This window comes from Mustela putorius, unplaced genomic scaffold, assembly GCF_011764305.1.
Source record: "Mustela putorius furo isolate JIRA1106 unplaced genomic scaffold, ASM1176430v1.1 tig00003983_pilon_pilon_pilon, whole genome shotgun sequence".
Classification (NCBI taxonomy): Eukaryota; Metazoa; Chordata; class Mammalia; order Carnivora; family Mustelidae; genus Mustela; species Mustela putorius.
The window spans coordinates 3,986,626-4,010,574 of NW_025422123.1; the positions used below are offsets into that span (position 1 = coordinate 3,986,626).

The 23,949-nt window shown below is 53.1% G+C and overlaps 1 protein-coding gene across 2 annotated transcripts; it reads right to left on the reverse strand.

Moving 5' to 3' along the window:
- Positions 1-1,848: 1,848 nt before the first annotated feature.
- Positions 1,849-20,834, reverse strand: MTCH1 (mitochondrial carrier 1). 2 transcript variants are annotated; one of them, XM_004740033.3, is made up of 12 exons: positions 20,474-20,834; positions 16,501-16,585; positions 12,383-12,489; positions 11,820-11,897; positions 11,339-11,396; positions 10,925-10,976; positions 9,373-9,432; positions 6,586-6,679; positions 4,319-4,366; positions 4,059-4,126; positions 3,700-3,775; positions 1,849-2,699 (listed from the first exon to the last, which is right to left on the reverse strand). In XM_004740033.3, exons 1-12 carry the CDS (start codon positions 20,792-20,794, stop codon positions 2,628-2,630), a joined length of 1,119 nt encoding a protein of 372 aa, XP_004740090.1. In that variant the 5' UTR covers positions 20,795-20,834; the 3' UTR covers positions 1,849-2,627. The 2 variants fall into 2 exon arrangements, with proteins under 2 accessions (XP_004740090.1, XP_004740088.1); XM_004740031.3 differs by having other exon boundaries at positions 6,535-6,679.
- Positions 20,835-23,949: the final 3,115 nt, after the last annotated feature.

The following is a 23,949-nucleotide window of genomic DNA, read 5'->3' on the forward strand; positions in this document are numbered from 1 at the left end:
GTTCAGAGGGGAAGGTGGCTGGCACTTTGAGGCTTCAAGGGCCACAGTGGGGAGCACTCTGCTCCAGCACTCTGCCACACAGCTCTCAGGTATCTGGGGACTGACAAAGCAACAAGGGCTACACTAGGACCCAGCAAAGGCCACCACTACCAACGCAGGCTTCAGCACAGGGGGCCCCAAAAGGCCTACCAGAGGACTCCCCAGCTTTGTCCATCAGAATTGCTTTTTCCAGGAGGAGTGGATGGAGACTAATTGCCCACGAGGACATTCCCACTACTGTCACCCCTCCTTTTGCTGATGGCTCAGCTCCCTTCCTACCCCAGTCCAACTCGATCTCCTTTCTCAGCTAAAAACCCTGCCACTCTAGTTTCCAGGACTTGACAGTGAAATACCAGGTGCTCCAACGGTAGGTGAGACCTCAGCCCTCAAACACAGAAGAGTCTGTCAAAGGGGGCATTTAACATGCACAATAACCACATCTATATATTGACCTGAAAAACATTAGGGGTAAAACCTGTACTTTGCTCAACTAAAAACTGAGAGCATCAAAGGGATTTTCTCGCCATTTCTGGTTCTGGTTCTTGCTGTTCTGACTCGCAAGTCCCCAGGGACTACTTGGCAGCAGCGCTGGTTCTCCTCAGGGTGACCTGCCACGCCCACCCATGGCCCACTCTTGACCAGAGGTGGCCTCTCCAAATGTCTGAGGGGATGGCTGTCAGAGGGGCTCTTCAGCGCCAGCCCAGCTCACATTCCAGAGTGCCCTACATCTGGGGGGACCACAGGAAGGAATCAATGGAAAAAATAGGATTCTAGGGCAGAGCAACAGGAAGAAAAGTTGCCCCCACCCCCACCAGTGGTCAATGCTCGGGGGAAACCACAGTGGGCTGGAGAAAGATCACATGCTGGGAGACAGACATGCCTCTGAAAGGCCTTCCTTCTCTAAAGAAATGGTGCCAGCCAGGCCCGGCCCGCTTACCTAGCTCACCTTGGTGATTCAGCCATCTGAAGTGAGAATGGGACCTCAGAGGCCTCAATCGGTGGTCCCTCACAGGACGCCCACACAGGCATGCTTCTGCACCCCGAGGGACCAAAGATACACAAAGGAAACTGCCCTCAAGTCAGTGGCTACTAGGGCCCCTGGGGAAAACTGGTTCAGTCAAAGCACCGGGGGTGGGGGGACTTCCCTGGGGGTGACCCACCCCAAAGTCACCAGACCCCCAGCTCTCCAAAACCACTCCCTTAGAGCAAGGGCAGAGAAACACTCGGGGAACCCAGCTGGACCCCAACTGGTACTCAGACCCCATCAGATGGAAAACCAGAGGTCCCCAGAGGAGTTCCATCTGTAAGTTCTGCCAGTTTTATAAACCTGGGTGTTGGGCAGATGCAAATTAAGGGAGCTGTGCCTTTTCCAGAGAAGGCAGAGCTGTCTTTGGCTGGGCCAACTCTCCCCCTTCTGCTGTAACACCACGACCACGATGCCAAACAACTCTCGGCACAACCTGAGACTGTCATGGACAAGCGGGGCTGAGCCAACAGGGGTGCGGGGAAAACTTTCTGACGCCAGGAGGGGTGTGGGTGGAAGTTTCTGATGCATGGGAGGGCATCACAGGCACTGCCTTCCTGCTCGTAGGCCTATGCCCTTGCTGTTGCTCTGTAACCTGGCACCCTGACCTTGTCTGATTCACGGGATCCTTCAATGGCCTCCTCCACGGCTGATCTATGCCAAGGCCCAGCACTTCTCATCCCCAGGCTAAGCCACCTGTAACCCCTTCTCACACAAGCACAGGGGCCGAGGAGGACCCCACGGACAGCTGCTACAGTCATAAAAATAACACGCTCCCCACCAAATTCCAAATCACCACCAATACATTTTATTTGAGGGAGGGAGACAAGGTCAAATCTTATCGGGAACTTTTAAACCGAATAGTATGAGAGACAGCGGCCTGCCTAACTTCTGGGCATTGACAAGTGCGCAGGGAAGCATATCCCACACCTAAGTCCTTACCATGGAACTGACCAGAGGAGCGTTTGAGGAGGGAGACACATTCAGAGAAGTCACATGATTTCCTTTCAGAAGGTGCCACCTTCGTGTCAGAGGAGTAGTGTTGAGAAACATGAAGGTAGTACCTAGCGGGAGCTTCCAAGCACAGGCCTGGACATGAGGATGGCCTCGTGCAAGGGGCCCAGGCCCTATTTACAAAGCAGAAGAGCAGTGCTCGCAGCTGAGCTGCAGGATGATGGCTGGGGCTGTCGTGGATATGAGTGGGGTGGGGAGTGGGATCTGACCCAGTGAGCCTTTTCCCATTCTAGCTAGGCCTTCGGGAGCCACTCTCTGGCCCCTTGCACAGGGCAGACTCGGCAGATCTGTGAAGGAAGGGGGTTCTGCCTCAATTCTCCAGCCTCACCCGCACCTTCCCAGGTCTAACGGGTAACCCATCCCCTGGGGGCAGTCTCCCCCCAACCTCCTCTCCTGGACCGATACACGGCAAACGTGGAAACCAAAGCCCTGCTAGCTGGAGCACAATGAGGTGTTGCTGGGTCGGACTCATCTAACAGGTGCCCGAGATGACCACACCCCACCTGTGGTGGCCAGGCTGAGACACTGTGTTTTTTTCAGGGGATTCAGGTTACTCCAGAGCAAAGCACGATCCTGAGGACACCCGGCGGAAAAGCAAGCTGGAGCCGCGGAAAAGCTGGCCCTGGATTGGAAGGAACGGGTGAGTCAGTGACCAGGGAGGTCACACTTCTCGTCCCGCCCCAGGGCAAGGCCAGCAGGAGCCAAAGCAGGGGACCAGCGGCTCAAAGACCCCAGGATCGGGGGTGGGGGCGTAGGCTGGCAGTCCTAGAGGGCAAGGTCAGAATATGCCCTGTACTGAAGTACGAGGGGTCAGTTCAGTTCCCATCGAAGTGTGACCAGTGTCGCTGGGGCTAAGAGGAGACTTGTTGCCCTTCTGGCTTCAGAGACTTCTGGGACTCCCCAATGCCCACAGGACATGAAGGAAGGAGCCCTGACTCAAGCTGCTGTGAAGAACGGGGTCTGCCTCTTGCCCCCACTGCTTCCCTCCCATCCATCCACTTCTCAGCCCTGAGGCCTGTTGGGGTGCTGGTTTGACTTCAAGGCAAACCAAGGCTAGGCAAGGCAAGGGTCTGCCCTGCGCCAGACGCCTTCATCTGTGACCTCTGGGACCAAGGGCTCCAGGCCGGCAGGAGGGTGCTTGGGCAGAGAACACAAAATCCCAAGACTGGCACCCACGCCACGTGACCCAGCTCAAGCCTCAGGTTCTCCCTGGCAGTGGGGATGTCTTGCAGAAGCGATGGGTTGGCCTCAGACATGGCAGCCAAGTTACTCAAGGGCTAAAATATTGGGCTTCACCACCTACTCCGTGGGCTCCCTCAGAGTTCTCCTTCTCAGAATCTTTTAAGAGTTGAAGAAAGGGAGACTGTCTTTTGCAAAATCTGTAAGTAAATTCAGATCTAGCGCCCTCCCATCCTTTCTAAAATAAAGTGAAAATTTAACGAAAATGCCTTAAACCAGGAGTCTGTATTCTTAATGCACCCTGTGACAACACTGGGCCCCGAGACAATCTCTCATCTTTCCACACAATGCAAAGCCCTCAAAACCATCTGACCTGACTGGTGTGGGGGAAGAATGGCGGGGGGTGGGGGGGAAGACATGCTTCTGTTGGGAACTTGGCTTACCTGCACGCTCAGGTATTTCCAGCAGTGGATCCAAGACTTGAACACGGGGGAGTACGGGGGAAGCCCGGCCTGCAGCCTACCCAGGAAGGAGAGCACATCAGACCCACTGAATGGGGGGAGATGGCTCAGCCAAGGAGGAGAGCTTAAGGTACGTCTTGGAGCTGCCACCACCCACATCCCCGAATCACAGGTGCAGCCTGGGGCGGGGGCGCAGTGAATCCCAGAGGATGCGGGTGGTGGGGGTGGCCAGCCTATGCACAGACCAGGCAGGAGAAAGCAGAGCACCGGGGACAGGCTGAACTGGATGCCCTGCCCCCCACAGCCCCGCCAGACTGCCTGGAGGAGGGGCGCACACCTACCCGCAGTTGTTCACAGCCATGAGGTCACCGACCAGCAGGAAGGGGTAGGTCAGCATGCTCACTGCAATCTGAAACCCAAGGAGACCGGAGTGGCAGTGACCCCACAACCACCGTTCCCGACTCAGGGAGCAAGAGCATACTGTGCCAATACCCTACACCCGGGCCTGCCTCTAGCCATCACCAGAGACAGCCTCCCAAGCCCCACTAGGGCCCGCAGGGAAGGAGAAAGGGCAGCTGGCTGAGCCGCTGGCTTGACTTACCCCCATCACAAATTTGGTATAGCTCCGGATGGCCAGGGCCTGGCTGAACTGGAGACAGAAAGGAAGACCAGTTTGTTACGGGCACTGTGGGCGGCCCTTCAGAGAAGCACTCTGGCCCCATGCTGCCTGGTCTGGGGCCCCCCAACCTGACCCCATACACTGGCCTCACACCCTGTCTGGGCTCGGGGTCCCCTCACACCACAGCAGATATGGTGTTCCCTTCTAGGGCCCTGCCAGTGGCTTTGGTGGCATTGGAGCCAGAGCCAGAGCCAAGAGAAGGCCTGAAAGGCAGAAGCAGGGGGAGCAGAATAATAGGACTCCCGAGACCCAACCTGAGATGGCAAGGAGCAGAGGTGCAGACCCCGTTAAGTAGGATCATACCAGCTGCTGGCCTGTGCACCCCACTAAGCTGTGAGTTCCAAGGGTCTGGCCTGTGTCTGCCTTGATCAGTGTCCAGGGCTCAGCACACACTTGGTGCTTAGTTAAGTGCTTACTGAGTGAGAAAACAGACACCCACCCAACTCCCCAGATGCAGAATCCTGGTCTTGCAGCAAAAGGGGAGGGGAAACTCTCAACTTGTGGCCATCCCCTACCTTACCAAGCTCTCATCCACTTCGGACCCCAAACATCTGAATCCTACTTTGCCTAGAAAACAGCCCCTCTCTAGGAAGGGGGACCTCCCTGTGCCTCAGCCTCATGCCACATGGCCATCCCAGCCGGTGGACACCCTGCAACCTCGGATGCAGCCTTGTCCAGCCCTCTGTGGGAACGGCAGCCTCATCTGAGCCTTTAAGCCACACACAGAAGAGCACCTGAAAACCTCTTTCCATAAAGCTGGAGAAAGCCAGTCAGCTGTGGGACACCACACCCCCCAGGGCCCCAGCCTTGCTGTGTATGTGATGGCAGCAGCTCCCCCATCCATGAGGCCCTGAGAAAGGGGCAGACCCTGGGTATGTGGGAGCTGATCTCCAAGGAACCAGCTGAATTTGCCAACACTGAAAGGCCAACAGGACTCACCTACCCAAGTCAAATGACCAGACCCAACTTCCCGCTGAGCAGAGGGCTCTCAGCTAGGGTGGGGACATTCCTCACCACACAGACACATACCCAGACACAGACACATACAGACCATGAGCCCCCACCCCACCCCACGAGGTGACTCTGATAGACAGGTCCCCAGCTCGCTTATCCTCCTGGGGCTTGCAATCGCGCTGTTAGAATGTCTAGCTCCCAGGAATCTCCTGCCCATCTGCTCCCAACTCGTCCTGGTTCAGGCCGAGCCACTCAATCCATCAGGTCTCTAGATACCTTTCTTAAACAAGCACCTTTTAGCATCTCAAAACTAACGCTTCCCTGTGACTGACGCAGCCTGCTAAGGACTGTGCAGACCAGGCTGTATAGATAGACCACTGCTACCGAAAGCGTGGGGTACATCTGCAGGGACACTTCCCAGGCGACCTAGAAAGCCGGGAAAGACCTAGTCCCAACCCTGTTGATTCCTAGCCAAGTGCTTCAGGAGAGCCTTTCAATCTCTGGATCTCAACTTTTTACCAGTAAAATGGGACATTACACCTGTACTGTTCCCTTCACAACTGGGGTGCTGTTGGGATCAAATGTAATATTCACATAAGCATAAAACATCAAGCAAAAGTTAAAGGGTTATGGGCTAGTCTGTATCCTGATTTCTGGATTCACTGCTGGGTCATCACCTTGGAAAAGCTGGAGTCTGTTTTATTTATAAAGCTGCCCAAGGAGGGGCACTCCATGAACTCCTCCAGGTCTGGTTACAGATCTTGAATCTCCTCTCTCTTGAGCCCACTCTCCTCAGAAGCAAAGCTGACCCCAGCACAAGAGGTCCTTTTAGGGGGCGCTTGGGTGGCTCAGTCAGTTAAGTGTCTAATTCTTATTTCAGCTCAGGCCACGATCTCAAGTGTCCTGGGAATCGAGCCCCCTGTCAGGCTCCGAGCTCAGTGGGGAATCTGCTTGGGACTCCTTCCCCCTCTGACCCTCCCCCAACTCGTGCGCGTGCGTGCTCTCTCTCTCTCTCAAATAAATAAGTCTTTAAAAAAAAATAAAGGGGGTCCTCTTGGACCACTCCCCAGAGACCCTCTCTAGCCCTAAGGGCCTGGTGCTAAGGATCGCAGGGTCCTGAATCTGCCCCAGACCCTGGGTATCAGCAGTACATGGAAAATTGACAAGTCCTTGTTCCAACCAACCTGGGAACCTGGATTCTGGTCGTTTCCCAGCCCCCCTGGGGTGTCACTCACGCTGTCATCCACCAGGTAGGCATTGATGAAGTGGGCCAGCAGGTTACAGCCCCACAAGAATACCACATCTCCCAGGAGGTGAGGGATTAAGCCGCTAAAAAACAAGGTGAGCAAAGATAAGCTGGGGGAGGGAGGGGGCCATTTCTTGGGGGCTCCATGCCCAGGAAGGAGACAAGGATGTTCCAAGCTCAAAACATCAGCATATCCAAAGTCCAGCCTCAGGAAAACAGCCTCCAGGGGCCATGTGGGCCAGCAGCTAGCCACACCAGGAGGGAGGGGTTCTTTTCTTCATGGGGGCAGGGTGTTGTCACAGGCCACATCTGAGGCCACAAATTAGTTTAAAGTCTCACAAGTGGTTTTCTAACCACAGAGATATGAATGTTGCTAAATCTGGGATTTTCAAATGCAGATTAGGAAATAGCGTCTACACATTTATATTTTCTCCTGGACTCTTCACCTAATCCACTCCCACAAAGCACTTGGCTTGATGCATCTGTAGTCTTCACCCCTAGAATGTTCCACTGAAGACATTCTATACAAGCTTCTGCAAGGAGGGCTGACTGTTAGAAGAGATGGCCTTCAGAAGAAACAGCCCTTCAAATTGCTACAAAAGACCCCGAAAATACAGGCAAAAGGCCAGACGGAGATCAATGAGTCCTGCGTGCTGCTACTGTTTCTTTCAATGTGTTTGTTTGCTTGTTTAGATACAGAGTGACCTGGAAAACTCTCCAGGAGAAGAATGGCTATCTCTTGGGAGGTGTGGCAGAGAGTTCTGAATATGCGCAACTCTTATTTCAAAATATTTGAAGAGTTCAAAAGGATATGCGCCAGGATGGAACTAGAGGGTATTATGCTGAGCGAAATATGTCAGAGAAAGACAATTATCTCTGATATGCTCTCTCTGATAGGAGGAATTTGAGAGGCAGGGTGGGGGATTTGGGGGGTAGGGAAGGAAAAAACGAAACAAGATGGGACCAGGCAGGGAGACAAACCATGAGACTCTTAATCTCGGGAAACAAACTGAGGGTGGCCGGGGGTGGGGGGTAGAGAGAGGCTGGTTGGGTTATGGACACTGGGTAAGGTATGGTCTACGTGAGTGCTGTGAAGTGTGTAAACCTGGTGATTCACAGACCTGCACCCCTGGGGCAAATAATACATTATATGTTAATAAAAATAATAAAAAAAGAATATGCGCCACACATCGAGGTGATAAGGGATATGAAGAAACTGAAACTTCTCTAATGCAGTGGCCAATCTTGATGCCTCCACCTGTGCTCAGACTAACCACTCACAGGCGTTCTGAGGCCTTCTCAGTGTGGGAACACGTACAGGTGTCACCTGGACCACACACATGTGAAGCACAACAGAACCCGATGAGCAGGCATGTGTCAAATCAGAATCCCTTCATACCTGGGAAGAGGGCTCTATACAGTGAGTGTGAAAACAACCAGAGGTGGTGACATGTCATTTTATGTTCTGATGTACCCTTTAGGCACACATATACTTATTCACATAGGCTTATATGTATGCATATGTATGTGTACATATATATGTATGAATATAAGAGTGTGAATGTAGGGGGGCCTGGGTGGCGCAGTGGGTTAAAGCCTCTGCCTTCGGTTTAGGTCATGACCCCAGGGTCCAGGGATTGAGCCCCACATCGAGCTCTCTGCTCAGCAGGGAGACCGGTTCTCCCTCTCTTTCTCCGCCTGTCTCTCTGCCTACTTGTGATCTCTGTCTGTCAAATAAATAAATCAAATTCTAAAAAACTGTGTGTGTGTGTGTGTGTGTGTGTGTGTATCAAGACCTGGTGGTCCCAGCACTCCTGACATGGAGGACCAGATCGTGCCTCGCTGTGGGGGGCTGACCTCTGCACTACAGGATGGCTAACAGCATCTGGGGCCTCTACCCACCAACTGCCAATTGTGACAACCAAAAGCCATCTCCAGACATTTCCAGCATCTCCTGGGGGCAAAACCCCCTCCTGGTGAGAACCATATACACACATGTGCACCTACATGGTCATTTCTTGGTTAAGTGAGACCCTATATAGAAATACCTGACCAACTACAAACCACAGTGAATGAACAGGGAACCCCATTATCCAGTATGTTACGTACATAACAGCATGTTGGTCCCAGCCCAGACCTTAACAAGGCAAAAACAAAAGACAGCTGTCCAGCGTGGCTCTGGGATCTGCTTGTCGTTTGTTCCATCTGGACATGCTCTTTTCAGTATAAGCTTTCTGTTTTACAGGTGACCTGAGGTGGGCGTGAGACACCCAGGAGGGCGGAGGTCTGTGGGCCTTGGGAGGCGATGGGCCCCTGCTGATGGCTGCTTGGCACAAAGACAGGCCCAGCAGAGTGACGTGTCCTGACCTTCCAGAAGCCGGAGATCAGATCATTTCGTGCAACACCCACCATGTTAAACACAGTAGCCCAGCTCAGCGAGATTAGCCGGCTCCCATCCCCAGCGCCAAGGGACAGGGTCTGGCAGAGGGCCAATCAGTCTGTCTCCCCACCCCCCGCCCATCCCAACCCCGTGTGCTGGACAAACAGTACCATGTCTGTGCGAGCCGTGATCTGCAAAAGGCCGAGCAGCTTTGGTCCCGGTAATCCGTGGCTCACACATGCCACGGAGCTCTACGGAGCCGGAATGCAGCTGCGCGGGAGGGGCAGAGCCCTGTGGTTAGTCTGAGTCTGGCGGCTATGGCCTGAGAGGTTGAGAAGGTATCTGTTAGTAGAGCCATGCCACGAGGCCAGCTATGGGGTACAGAAACTCACGTACACAAAGAATCCCAGCAGACCCTCCTCTTTGAAAATCTTCCCGATGGAGCTCAGCACACCACTGTGAAGAAGGGAATACAGGGATATGAGGTCCCCCAGTCACCTTGGAGCTCAGCCCCTGGTGAAGTGGGGAGCCCACCATACTGCTTAGAACTGAGCCGGCTAGTCCTGGCCTGGATGGGGACGTGGGTGGGTTGGGGGAAGGCTGTTACCAGGCAGAACCCAAGCAGCGAAGACGAGAGGGTGTTTGTCTCAGAGAGAGGGGTATTTACAGTTCAGAGAGATGGGAAAGCCTTCACCCCAGGAGAAGCCTAGCGGTTCCCTGCTGCTGCTTTCTGGGGATCTGGTGGAATTTGGCCATTAGGCTTCCAGTCTGGGCTACTGCAGACAACAGCCTTTCTGTCTGAAGCAGCATTCTGGCAGAGAAGGCCTGCATGCCCGACAGCGGGATACCAGGAGGGGTAGCAAGTGGGGACCCACTTGCCCATGGGGCAGAGAAGGAACAGGGGGCCCTGCAGGAGACCCTGGAACCAGATAGCCCAGATGCAGCCTGGGAAAAGGCACCACCCTCACCCCCAACCCCCAGCAGCTCAGAGATCAAAGGACAGGCTGCTGCCTTAGGTATGAAATGCAAAGGAGGTTCAAGAGCTGCCTCTGGGACCTGGGGCTAGTGATGCTGAGCAGCCTGTCCTACGTGGACCTCCTCCAAAGCCTAGGCAGCAGGGGAGACCTAAAAGAAAGCTGGAGATGGTGGGAGCCAAAGCCCTAGTGCTAGGCTGCTCCCGGACCCCTGCCTTGCCAGGCCCCACAGCCCTTCTTCCTGAATGCAGCTTGGCCCATCGGGGCTCTGAGCTGCATCCTCCCCTCCCGTTCCTGTCGACCACCATTACATTTCAGTTTGGGACAATAGGCCAATTTTCCCTAGTCAACCCAAAATGGGGCCATGGCAGTGGAACCACAGGATGGCTGTAGAAACAACAGAAACCAGGAACTGAGAATCTTAGGAAGGGTCCCAGAGACTGTCCTCCTGCCATGTGCCTCTAGCCTCCTCCCACTGTCCTGCACTGAGCTTTAGGGGGCCAGGTTGGGTAGAACTGCCACAGGGGAGGGCTGCGGCCCCACAGCTACATCCCCACAGCTCCCAGCTCAGGGCCGGGCATAACAGATGCTGGGTGAGTACTGGTGAACCACTGAGAGGATGGGCCCACGCCCACAGGGGGAAAGCCTCTTAGCAGAAAATGAAATGAGCTAAATGGTTTAGGGCATAAATGAGGATCCAGGAGGGAACCCTAGCTCAGTCCCGAGGGGCACAATCTGAGCCAGCTCTGCTCCCACTGACCCCCTCTGCAGGGCTGCCAGAATCAGCCACGGCAGCCCTGGACACGCGATGGAGAGGAGCAAAGGTCCGGGACATCGACCATGGCAGCCCCTGCCATGTTCCCCTGAAGCTAGCATGAGACCGAGGACAGAAGAGGGACAGCACCTGACCCCAGCGCGGCCTGTCCCAGCAGACTCTGAGTGGCCGCTCCTACCAGTTCTTTAGAATCACCCACCTGTACTTGGCCTCCCGTCCCACAAATTGGACCATGCAGCGCATTGAGATGACTGAGGAAAAAGAAACACACAAGGGTGACATGGTGGCCAAAGCCCAGGGCAACCCAGTGTGTGTGTGTGGTGGCAGGGGGGTTGCCCGCTGCCGTGGCCACCATGCATGGCCTGTGTCAGTGCAGGAGGGCAGGAGGGCCTCAGGGATTCCCATCACACCCCATGACCACGGCATCCCGTTTCTTCTGCCCAGGAGGGCCCTGGCTCCCTCTGGACAGGACTCCCTGCCAATCTCTCCTCAGTGCGGTTCCAGGAAAGGACCCCCACACGACTGTACTTCCCAGTGATCCACCACCGCCTGCCTGGCTATGGCCCATGAGGGGTTACCCCACAGTGAAGCCGTCTCCCCTGGGGTGGCTCACCATGCAGGGGGTGGGCCAGCATGCGGGACACACACTGCATCATCATCTCGTAGGAGGTCTGGAAGAAAGCAGAGGGTGGGGACGCGGTTTGCCCTCTCTTGGGACCTGGCACTCCCGGGGAACCACAAGCTCTTCCAAGGGAAAAACTGGGATCCCACAGCTCCCGGTGGGGTCAGCCAACCTGGGATCACCCCACTTATAGCCAACCCCCCCTTCCCTCCACCGAGGAGTGCTACTGGGTCTTGCACTAGACCCCATGGTAGCCAAGAGGCTTTCTGGTATTCTTTACGGTGTACGGACAGGGTTCCTTCCATGTCCTACCCACATGTCCTAGCCACATGTGTGTGAGTGTGCACGCGCACGCGCACACACACACGAGGAGCCAAATCTGTGTCTCTTCAATGACCCGGCCCACTCTGCCATGAGAAATAATGAGACTGCCCTCCCAGGGCCCCTCCCTCTCCCAGCTCCAGATACCCACCTCTTTCACTACTTTCTTCAGAGAAGTCTTCATGTCATCCTTGTTGGAAACCTGCTCAATTTCATCTGGAGGAAAAACCTGAGATACAAGAAACAAAGGAGTGGGGCACGTGGCTGGCTCCATCGGACAGCATGAAACTCTCAATTTCAGGGTTGTGAGTTTGAGCTCAAGCCCCACATAGGCGTCATGCTTACTTAATTAAAAACAAAACAAAATAAAACAAAGGAGGGCCAAAAGTAAAGTACAGCTATATCTTTTAAATGTCATACTTAAGAGACAGGGATAGCAGGAACCAGCTCCTGCAATTTTCCCTGCAGCTGGGTCCACCTCCAATAACTCCAGGGCTGGAGCTCCAGGGGCTGGGGGAGAGCCCCTGCCGGCATGGTGTCACGGTTGTGGGCAAGCAGGAGGACTATGGGGCAGGATACTTCCCAATCAAGGAGACACAGTCCTGGGCCACCAGGGTGTAGAGCCCTGGCTACGGTGCACACAGCCACCTCTGGGGTTGGCAGGGAACTTGGGGGAACCTCAGGCAACTGCTCCTGGCTTCACCTCAGGCTCACCTTCTTCATACTGCCCCTGGTCACCGTGGAGAGGGCGTTGGACATCAGTCGGGGGCTCAGGCCTCGGAAGAGCCCTATCTTCCCATCCACCTGCACGATGTACTTGGCTATAAGAAAGCAGAGATGGCCGCATCAGATTTGGGGCCAGACGAACTCACTCCACATCACACTCACTCCCAGACCAAATGTGTCCTATTCCTCGGTCACAGAAGGAACAGCTTTCTATCCAAAACTCCAGAAGCAATTGGGCCCCAACTCCAAAGTCTTCTCTAGCCCATTTCTCTGGGTAAAACCTTCAGAATGTGTTTTCAACCAACAAAGTCACATATTTTAACTTTGAAGAAATATTTGGCTAGCTGGGATATGGTATTTTAACGCAGCAACTTCAGCGCTACAACCCAGAAACCACTTCTGTTGCTCATAAAAAATGTTTCTCTTGGGACGCCTGGCTGGCTTGGTCAGGGGAGCATTCAGCGCTTGATCTCAGCTTCATGTGTTCAAGCCCCACACTGGAAAAATAAATTAATTTTTAAAAAAATGTTTTCCTTGGGGGCAAGAAAACAGAAAAAGGCAGAGAGTGCCCACAGGCAACGATGAAGTTTGCAACCTAAGGGAGGAAGAAAGGGAAAAAGGAACAAACAGAATCCCCTGAGCACACCATGGAGAAGGCCGTCCTCATCCTGTCACTGTCACTGTGCTGCACCCAGGCTCCCACCTGGTACACATTAGCATTTATGAATCACAGCAGGGGGTGGGGAGAGTAGGTGGGGGTGGGGGGATGGGACAAAGCTAGTGGAGAAGTAACCAAAACAGGCACCAGTGAACTGTTCTATAGAAAAAAACATAAGCAGTCAGGGAACTTGGACCCTACCTGAATGAGTCAGTGCTTTTTTCTTTCTTTTTAAGATTTATTTGAGAGAGAAAGTGAGAGCATGTGAGGGGTCGGGGGAACAGATGGGGGCAACAAGCAGAGGAAGGACAAGTAGACTCTGCACTGAGTGTAGAGCCCGACGTCAGGTTGATCCCAGAACCGGAGATCATGACTTGAGCCAAAACCAAGACCATGACCTGAGCCAAAACCAAGCTTAACCAACTGAGCCACCCAGATGCCTCTAAAGATTTTATTTTTTTTTAAGTAACTTCTGCACCCAATGTGGGCCTCGAACTTCTAACCCCAAAATTGAGTCACGTGCTCTACCAACTGAGCCAATCACATGCTCTATCCAAAGTTCTATTATTTTAATATAAACTTTTAAACTATGTTCAAAAAGGTGATGTATTCTTTTTATTTTTTAAAGATTTTATTTAAATTTATTTGACAGAAAGAGATCACAAGTAGGCAAAGAGGCAGTCAGAGAGAGGAGGAAGCAGGCTCCCTGCTGAGCAGAGAGCCCGATGTGGGGCTCGCTCCTAGGACCCTGAGATCATGACCTGAGCTGAAGGCAGAGGCTTTAACCCACTGAGCCACCCAGGTGCCCCAAAGTGATGTATTCTTATAAACCTGCATACCTAGAAGAGAAGCTAGCAGAACTTTCTCCCAGATACCATGCTGCCCTCCCAGACCCAACTTCAGCTCCTTAGCACCACGCAGTGGCAGAAACCAGCAAAAGCGCCTTTCTCTCCACGGCAACATGTCTGCCAACCCAACAAATTCAATGTCACTGCTAGAATAGGCTTTCAGTGGGGCCAGAGAGCACCTGTTCCCTGCATATGTGGCTTTCTGAGATGAGCATGGGGCTGGAAAGAGAGGAATAGGAGGGGACCGGACACTGGGTGACATGGCAGGGTGCCCTGATTGACAGAGTGAACAGGCAGGAGGAAGGTTTGTTTTGGAGGAGGGGAGCTCCAGGCAGCAAGAGAGGCAGGCAGGATAAAGCCTCAGTGTGATCAAGAGTGAGTCACTTAGCCTCTTTCTATCCGATTTGGCCACCAGTAAAAAAGGAGAAAGGATGGGGTGCCTGGGTGACTGAATCAGTTAAGCATCTGCCTTCAGCTCAGGGCATGATCCCCAGGGTCCGGTGATCAAGCCTTGCATTGGGCTCCCTGCTCAGCGGGAAGTCTGCTTCTGCTCCTTCTGCTGTTCCCCTCTCTTGGGCTCTCTGGCTCTGTCTCTCACTGTCAAATAAATTAATAAAATCTTAAAGAAAAAAAAAAGGAGTAAGGACCCCTTTCCCCCTCATCTCAGAGGTGATTTAGGAATAAGTAAGAGCAGAGAAAGGTATAAAATATCCCTACGGCCCAGCCAAGGCTCAGTCATTCCACAGTCTCTCTGCAGTCCCTGGAAAAAACTCTCCAGGCTATTACACCAAAGAACATCATGACAGCTGTGGCACTTTCCATCGCAACCTGGAGAGGAGTAGATGTTGTCTAGATAGGAGACAGCTGAGCCCCCTTGCTCTCACATGAGAGCAGGCACGGTTATCTTCAACTGCCCAATGGCTGTATGTTTACAGCATCTGGATGGAAACAACATTTCTCTACTCAGGGTGAGTGGGGGCACAGAACTCTGCTCATCTCTTCAAGATGCAAGATGTGGGTCAAGATCCCTTCACCCTGAGTGCTTTCGGGAAGCACTCTGTGACACGAGGAGAGGCAGTCTTGGTTCTGACCCTTGGTCCCTCGTACGGCCAGAGCACGCACAGAAGCCACCAGGAGGGGCTGGCAGCTCGCTGCCCCAGCTTCCCACAAAACCCGTGTTCACTCTACCCTATAGCTTCTCCATGCAACGGTCAGCGTGCCTGCCTACTTCTGTGACCTCCCCCTCCCCTTCCCAGACTGTTTCTATATAAAACCAAACATGAACACACTTTCCCACAAAATGACATGTCTGGCCTGGCCATGGGCTCCTCAACACCATGGTGGCAAAGTGGAAGAGAGCCGTGACATCAGATTCTGCCAACAGTGTGTGGAATTAAAAAGAAAAAGGCAGGGGGCGGGGAAGGGGTGCCTGGGCGGCTCAGTCAGTTAAATGTCTGTCTTCAGCTCAGGGCATGCTCCCAGGGTCCTGCATAGGGTTTTCTAGTCAGCAGGGAGCCTGCTTGTCCTTCATCCTGTGTGCATGCTCACGCTCTCTCTCCAGCTCTCATTCTCCTTCAAATAAGTAAAAAATACAAAGTAAAAAAAAAAAAACTTCAAAAAAAAAAAGAGAAAGGTGACAGGAGGCAAAGTCCCAGGTTATCTGGCAGAGAGGTTTTCAGAGATCATTCTGGACTGACCAAACAGGTATGAAGAGCAGAAGTGGAGGAAGCCTGGGGCAGGGGGAGAGGTCATCAGCCCAACTGTGAACATGGAGAACGAGGGCACACTTAGCGAAGTCCGGTGAGGGTGGGCACTGGAAGACACTGATGGTGCGCTGGGACAGCCTGAGCCAGCTGGCGGCTGGAGGCCTGGGCATGAGCAGTAAGAGGCAGCCAGGTGGGCTCAGCAGCCCGGGCCGAGCTCTCCAGGGGTGGGCCTCTGGGAAGAGACCTCTTAGCCAGCAGAGCCACAGCAGGAACTATGGGATGCTTGACAAAGGGTCTGGATAAAGAAGATGCCACGGCTTCGCACACCAGGAGCACGGGGGCCAGCAAAGCAGTTTGCCAAGCTCCAGCGGCCGCTCAGGGCAGGCCAGAGGTGAACCGCAATGCCCTGGGCACTGGCTGCTCTGTGCCTAGTGTGGGAAGATGCTCGAGGAGGCCCCACCACCTGGGGAATGCAGGGGAAAGAGGAGGAAGGGAAAGAACCCAGGAAGCTGCTGGAAAAGGCCTCCTGCTGGCGTAGCAGCAAAGCAGAAACACTGGTAACAGGGCCAGAATGCTACGAAAGCAAAGGGAAACCTCCCTGGACTCCCATTTTCAGGCACAACTTGGGGTGGCAGGGATGACAGGGGCCAGTGTCCAGAAGCTACAGGCGGTGGAGCTGGACCAAAGCTATCCTGTTTACCTGCTCCCAAAGCTGTCTTGTTTACCTGCTCCCACCCTAGCGACCCAATGTCATTGGGCACACTTCAACCCCTTCCGCCCCCTGCCCATCGGACACGGGGTCACGCTCCCCTGCGTGTGCCCTGGGGCCAGCTGGGCCTGCTCCCGGCTGACGTTTTGTCTGTGTGGGCTTTCCGGCCTGGGAAGCAGACTCACCATAGGTGAAGAAGCTCGGCAGATAGAGGACCTTCCTCCCCAGCACATTGGTCCCAATGGTGGGGGGCATTGGCTCATGACCCACCTTCAGAATCAACAAACACAAAAAGGAAGGTCAGATTCCACTGTTGATCCGGCTCATGGCTGCTCATGCCCCCAGGCCTTTGCCTCTTCACCCACACATTCCAATGGCGCTCCTGTTGGGTATTCTCCATGGCAAAACGTACCAAAAATGTCATCGGCAGTCTAGAACCATTAGCATCACACAAGCTCTCAACCAATGGAAACGTCTAGTCCCAGACCACACCCTTACCATAATCCAAGTTGCCCTGTCCCCCAACATTCTCACCTTCAGATTCCAGACATTTCCAGTGCAGAAAGCCCCCAGGCCCTTTTATGTACTTTGAACTTTGAACCCTGCACTCATCTCAGAATAAATCTCAGGTAATTCCCATCTCTGGACTAACATTTCAGTCCAATCTCAATCCCAAAGGCACCAACACCCAAACACATTAAACCCCCATCTCAGTCCCGAACTTCAGACGGCCCACCTCCGAGTAAGCCACCCCAGGGTGCACCCCACACTCAAGTTCCTGACTGCCCCCACTGGAGAGGCGGACAAGTCTGTCCCTCTGGCTCCCAGGCACAGCAAACCGTTACCTCCAGTCCCGGATGCTCCTCAAACAATTCTTCATCTGTGTTCTAATCTTGATTACTTCATATCCCTGTGACACAATGACCCCTTCATTTCTGTAGGGCTATCGTAATTCTTGCTGTATAGATGCTGGTTATAATTATAGCACCCGTTAAACTCATGGGGGAGAGGAGAGGACACAGCCACCCACACCCCTTAGGGGTGGGGGTGTCTCTCCTGAGGTGTGAGGCCATTTATGATGCTGCCAACTGTTGAGGAGAGAGACTCTATGGCCAGGCAAGGTAGTTAGACCAGTACCTAAGAGTGGTGCGAGAAGTCCCCTTCCTGGGCAGGGGGCCAGAACACAGCCCTGTCCCTCACAGGAAGGCAGTCAAGCACCTGGACCAGAGCAGCTCTTTTTGGATGTAGCAGGGAACAGAAATGGCAAGGCTGGAGAGCTCTGCCTTAAAAACTGGACTAGGCATGCTTCTAGTGTTTTCCTGGTCCAATTTCGTCTCTTCTTTACCTTAGTCAAGTGTTTTGAAAGTTCTGGTTGTCACTTGGGGACGTCATTCTGAGCTACGTGACAGATCACTGACTGTACATGAAGAAACTCCTCCATGATAGCCACCTTCTTTTCGAAAAAATGAAATTGTAGCCCAGGGGAGTTGAAGGAAAGGGATGAGCCAGCTGACCCAAGCTGTTAGCCCTCCCCCTCTAGACCTTTCCCCATCTCGGACAAATGGTCGAAGGTGTCAGAACCTCCCCTCCTCACTGGAAAACCTTTAGTTTTGATTTTGTTCCTTCCATTGGTGCTATTCTCTTTCCACTCTCAACTCCAAGTCTGAGCTACTACTGTTCTGTTGCTGTCTCAGTCTAGTCACCATCTGGGGGTCCTAGCAATTCCACCTGCACCTTTAAATCTGCTGTGTCCCTTCACCCCAGAGCCCCCCAATCTGCCGAGTCTATTTAGCTTCCACCTGGGGTTATCAAAGGCACACATCTCAGCCCCATTCCCTCATCCCAGTTTCCCTTCTTTGTGCCCAAGTCACATGCAGCCTAGTTCATCCCCAGATCTTTTAAGCCAGTCCTCCCCGAGCCAGAGCTGCGGCTCTGCACCCGACACTGGCAGAGCCAGTTCCTCACCTTCAAACCTCCAACTCCTGAAACTTGACTTGGACGAACCCCGATCCAAGACTCCATGTTCTTGTCCACTTGATCTAGCCAACCCCTGAATCTGCCACTCCAATCCTGCCACTTGCCTGCCCCCAGACTGAGAGCTGCTGTTTTGCAAACTATGCCTGATTCCCAAGGTATACTTCACCCTGAAACATGTTACACTCAGCACGAGCTGGATTCAGATCACAAAGATGACCTCTGTCACCCCAACTGGGGGAACCATCCTTACCCATCCAGTTCTTTTCACCCTCTAGTCTCCCTCATACCCAATTCCCTCTTCAAATCACTCGTATTTCAATGCTCTTCTCACTGTACACCAAATCCACCATGAAGCCCCTCCTCACTCCGTTCCTGTGAAACCCCCTCCCCGCTCCCACCAATTCCTGATGTACTCCAGCATCCTCTATCCCAGAGACCCTCCTAGCTGCCACCCTAAAAACCCAGCCCTCACCCAATCTTGCTCTGTCAGATGAAAAACTCAGCTCCCGGTACCCTTGCTTCTCAGGTAACATCAGTTCCAAAGCCCCACTTTCTCTCCCAAGCCTGTAATCTCTACTGCTGAAAATGCAGCCCTAATTCCTTAAGAAAATCAGCTCCCAGATCATAACCAAATACCAGTTTCAATCTTCCCCCACCAGCTATTTTCAAATCTCTGTCACCGTAAGATGCCAGTCAGGCATCTTAGTGTCCCTGACTGAATCTCCTCATTCCTTGTCATGTTCCCAGTCAGACCTAAAAATCTACTGCTCCATTCCTTGGACCCCAGATTTCAACTGCTCCCATGCCAACTGTATCTCCCACTCTCTCAGTCCTGTCACAAAGACAGTAAATCTGGTGCCCATTCACTTCAACTCCAACCTCAAATCTTGGTTGGCCTCCATGTCAATTTTTACCCCCTCTATTCCTTCCCTTCCTCACTAGAAAATTCTAGGCGAAATCTTCAGTGATCAGTCGTGGCTGGAACCACCCCTATCTAAACAGTGCCCATCTCAGTTTTGTCCACCTAATTCTGCCAAATGCACTCCTTCCACCCGGCTTCCTTCCAGCTCAATCTCTCCCTTTCTCAAGCAGCCCACTTCATCTGCAAGGCCTTGCCCGCCACCACCATAGGCCAAGGGCCCCTACATGGCTCCATTCCAGAGTCGTCCTTCCTTGGCCTCAGTTTCTGCCAGCCTCTACCTATCCTGCCACAGTATGTTCCACCGGCCCCTTCTGCCCAATTCCAAAACTCCATAACCCATTCCCCCCCATACAAGGACTGTAAGTCCCATCTCCCGACCCCAGGTGTGACTTTCATTTTCTCTTCCAAATGCGTCACCTCTTTCCCCCTAAAAGCCTCCTCCTCCTCGGTCTCCTCTCCAGACAAATCGCCATCACACCCCTCCCCCATTGCGTCGCCCTATCTGTTCCCCTCCCTCAAAACGCGTCACCCTGACCCCTCCTCCCACCAAATCTGTCGTCGCCATCAAATCCAGAGCCCCCTTCTGCAAACGCAAAGCTCTCCCCTGCTAAATCCTTTGCCTTCGCCCTTTCCCACTAAATCCCCATACCATTAAATCCACCGTCTCCTCCCCATCGCCCCCGCTTCCCCGAGTCTGATGCCCTTTTTTCTCTCCTAAATTTTTGGCCCTGGCCTCCAGTCCTTTGTCCCCTCAAACAGCTTTAAATCCATCTCTTTCAAATCCCAAGCTCCTGCTACTCCCCCTTAAGTATGTGCTCTTCATCTAAATACTCTGTCTTGGCCCCCAATCCTCCTCCCCGCCCATTCGCCAAAACTTCCCGCCCCTCCCCCCATTTCTGTTGCTTCTTTACTCGCCCTAAAATGCTGCCCCTTCCCTCCTATTCTAAGTTCATGGCCTCCGTTCCTTCATCCTCCAAATCCCTCTCCCCATTCCTTCGATCCCTCCCCTGCACACACCAAAGTCCTTGTTCCTTCCATCCTCTCCCAAATCTGTCCTTTCTACCCCTTCGCCCCCTTTCCTGCACCCCCAAGTCCCTCAACGCTTCCTTTCTTCCTCACTCCTTCAGCCCACTAAACCTGCCGACATCGCCCCATCCCCAAATCCGTCGCCATAGATTCCCTGCCCCCATCCTCTTCCAGATCCCGGCCTGTCACCTTCACATCAGCCCCCACCTCCCTGCGGCGCCCTGGCCGCGCACCTGGATAAGCAGCTTCACGTAGAGCAGCGGGTGGCTGAGCGCCGTCACGCCCGCTCCCAGCGCCACGAAAAGAGCCTCGGTGGTCGGGGCGTTGTCCCCGGAGCCCAGGCCCCCGGACGCGCCGTCCATCCTGCGGGCAGAGGGCTGTGCCGCAGGCCGAGGGTGGCGGGGGTGTGCACGGTGTGCAGGCGGCGGATCGCGAGCCCGAGCCTCGACCCCCGCCGCCGCTCCACCGCGAGCTCCAGCTCCTGCTCCGGCTCCCGCCATCCCCGCGGCACCGCCGCGAGCCCAGGGCGCCACTTCCGGGTCCGAAGCCCCCATGGCGCGGGGCGGCGAGGTCACTCCCCGTCACGTGACGGAAGGGCGTCCCGCCCCTAGCAGGCGTCAAGGGGCGGGGCGGGGCCGCACCACTCACGATTGCGGGGGAGCGCGGGTGTGTGGCGCGGCGAGTGGTACGCGCCGGATGTGGCCTTCGGGCGCAATTGGTGACTGACCCCACGCTGGGTTGCAAGCCGGGGCTCAAGGGGTCGCGGGCGGGCCGGGCCGGGGGTTCTGGAAGTGTGAAGCAAGCCGCCTGCCGAGGCGCTCCCCCGGGAACCCCCCCGAAGGCGGCGGGGGCGGGGCTCGACGGCTGTGCCAGCCAGACGCCCCCAGTACGGTCTGAAGCGCTTCCAAGCCCCCTCCCCGGCTTGGTGAGTTTTCTCCGCAGTTCTAGGCCCGCCCCTTTGCGGGCCGGAGCGCAGGCACTGACGCGGGCGAGGCCTCCTTCCCCAGTCGGAGCTCCTCCTAGCTCTCCAGTCTTGTCTTGCCGCTTTATCCTCCCCGCTGTGCTAAATTTAGGAGCCCTTTAGCTACTCTGGTCTCCCTCTTTTGTAGCTGAAGAACGTTCCTTAGAGCCCACGGTTAGGAAAGTATTTTGTCCTAAAGTCTTTGAGTATCTCCCTCACTACGGGGTGAGTGTTTTAATCCATCTTTAAATGGGAGGATACACAGGCACTGAGTTGGGCAACGAAAGTCTAATATTTAAATGGGTAATGATAACTGGCCTTCAACTCACACTCGCTATATGCCAGGCATGTTAAAGTGCTTTGCAACACGTTAACTCAAGAACGGTCGTGGAGGGGTCCCTTGGGTGCCTCAGTCGGTTAGACCTCCAGCTCTTGACTCTTGATCTCCGCTGACGTTTGGATCTCAGGGTCGTGAGTTCCAGCCCCGATGGATTCCATGCTGGGTGTGGAGACTACTTTAAAAAAAAAAAAAAAAAAATCCTCGTGATAGCCCTGCAAGGAAGGTACTTATTACAGCAAGTACCCTGTCCCTGTTTGTAATCATGCCCACTCTCAGCCCCAACAACACTGCTGGGAGAGGAGGTTCTCAGTAAACGTTTATATGGAAAAAATTGAGTATCCCAGAGTCTGCAAGGACACAGCGCAGTGGGGGCATCTGGTATTTACTCTGTGTTCTTCGTGGGAAGGTTCTTTAGAATAGAGGTATGCCTCCTGACCCCTTGGTCCAGGCTTCCTGCAGGCTGCTCTGACTCTCTTCGTATCTTTCCCCCTAAAAGCCATCCCCCCCCCCCACTTGCCACTCCTGACAATTATTACTCTATACATTGCCCACATCCAAATCCTGCCCATCTACGTCCCTCCCTTCTTCTCTCCCTTCCTTGGGCTCTCTTACCCAGGCTCTTTGTGGTCTCAATCACTACAAAGCTTTGTAGCCCTTTCAAGTTACACGTTTTCCTCTTCAAACACACCGTCATCAAAACTACCTTTAGCTCTCAGGAGCACTCTAAATGACTTCCCTTTGCCTGGATTCGGATTTAGCTTTCTTAACAGAAACCTTAAAATCAGGCTCATTCACAGCCTCGGGTAACATCACAACAGCACACTAAGTCTCCACCTGGAAGTCAGGCTCTGGATGGGAAGAAGTGGGAGAGTGGGCTGGGAGGGGAGCTCCTCTCACCTTACTTCTGAAACTGTAACACAAACCTCCTTTTTGGGGCTTTTCCTCACCATCTTTCTCCACCTGTTTTTCCTTCTGAACTTGACTGGTGTTCACTGCTAGGCCTTTTACTCTGTCTCACATGGTCACCAACTTTTTGTGTGTATTTGTTCCTTTGAGTCTGTGCCTCCTGAAAGGCAGCTACATTGTGTTGCATTGTCTACAATGTAGCTGCCTTGCATTGTTTTGTATCTTCCTCCCCACCAAATAGGGGAATATGGGGACATACATACAGTAAATGTTGAGTAAGTTGGTTTTAAGTGTTTGAACAATTTCCCTAAGCAAAGGCATTAAAGTAAAAAATAGATCAGCCAAAGCAATTATATCTCTAGGGATCTGAGCAGAAGCAAATGCAAACTGCGCCACAACTCTATTTCTACAACCCAGGGCTCACAGGGACACCAAGAGGAACGGGAAAAAAGTCCTCACAGTAAAAAAAAAAAAAAAAAAAAAATTCCAAAACACATTCTATCATGAAAGTGAATGGGCAAAAGGAGGATTAGTACTCCCAGGAACTAGACATAATAAGGCAATCTGGAAGAGACTATAAGGGGGGGGGGGTATTTATTTTCAAATGAAGGCAAAAATAGAGACTAGAAGTACTGGGGAAAAGGACAGTGTGAAAAAAGAACAGGGATATTTGAAAGGAAATCAAACAGATGATTTAGAAATGAGAAGTATATTTATTGAAATGATTGAATGAAAGAAAATCTTGCTCAGGGTTCCATCCACTAAGCAACCTAGAACTCTTACTTAGAGCTATACTTAAGTACTTACATTTAATAGTACTTAGAACTATAAAGCAGTGAGCTCTAGGCTGGATTAGTGGCCCCCTGTGGTCCCATGACCATCTGCAATTACTTACCAGGCAGCATTGTGGCTGCCTGCTTTCCTGTCTGTCTCTCTTGTTAGACTGTAAATTCCTTGAGAGCAGGACTGGCCTATTCATGCTGGCACAGATCCCAGCACATGGTAGAAACCTATCAAATGTTTTCTAGAAAATGAATCAATAAGCAAAAATACTTTAAAATATTGTACAGGGGCATCTGGGTGGCTTAGTTGTTAAGCGTCTGCCTTTGGCTCGGGTCATGACCCCAGGGTCCTAGGATGGAGCCCCTGCTGGAGCAGGGGGAAGCCTGCCTTTCCCTCTCCCTCTCCCCCTGCTTATGTTCCCTCTCTCACTGTCTCTCTCTGTCTCTCTGTCAAATAAATAAATAAATACTTTAAGGTAGATAAATAAATAATTGTACAAAGTTATTATGGTAGCACCACTTACAGAATGAAAATTTTAGGAAGACCCATATGCCCCAAAGTAGGATCAAACAGCAGAAAATTAACAAGAAATAAGACTGCCGTAGACCTTGAGAACTGCCAAGTATATAAACCACCAAACCCTGGAGTCCTGTGGAGAACTATTGTTACAATGAAAAGAGAATACGAAATACTAAGTACCCATTGTTGCAGCTAGGTTG

Bases quoted from the DNA above. Each gene is read 5' to 3' on its own strand.
- MTCH1 (XM_004740031.3), bottom strand. From the start codon at position 20,794: ATGGGGGCTTCGGACCCGGAAGTGGCGCCCTGGGCTCGCGGCGGTGCC. The intron at 11,898-12,382 runs GTGAGCCTGAGG...CTTGTATCTCAG, and splicing joins CCAGGGGCAGTATGAAGAAG to GTTTTTCCTCCAGATGAAAT. The intron at 3,776-4,058 runs GTAGGTGTGCGC...CTTCCTGGGTAG, and splicing joins ATGGCTGTGAACAACTGCGG to GCTGCAGGCCGGGCTTCCCC.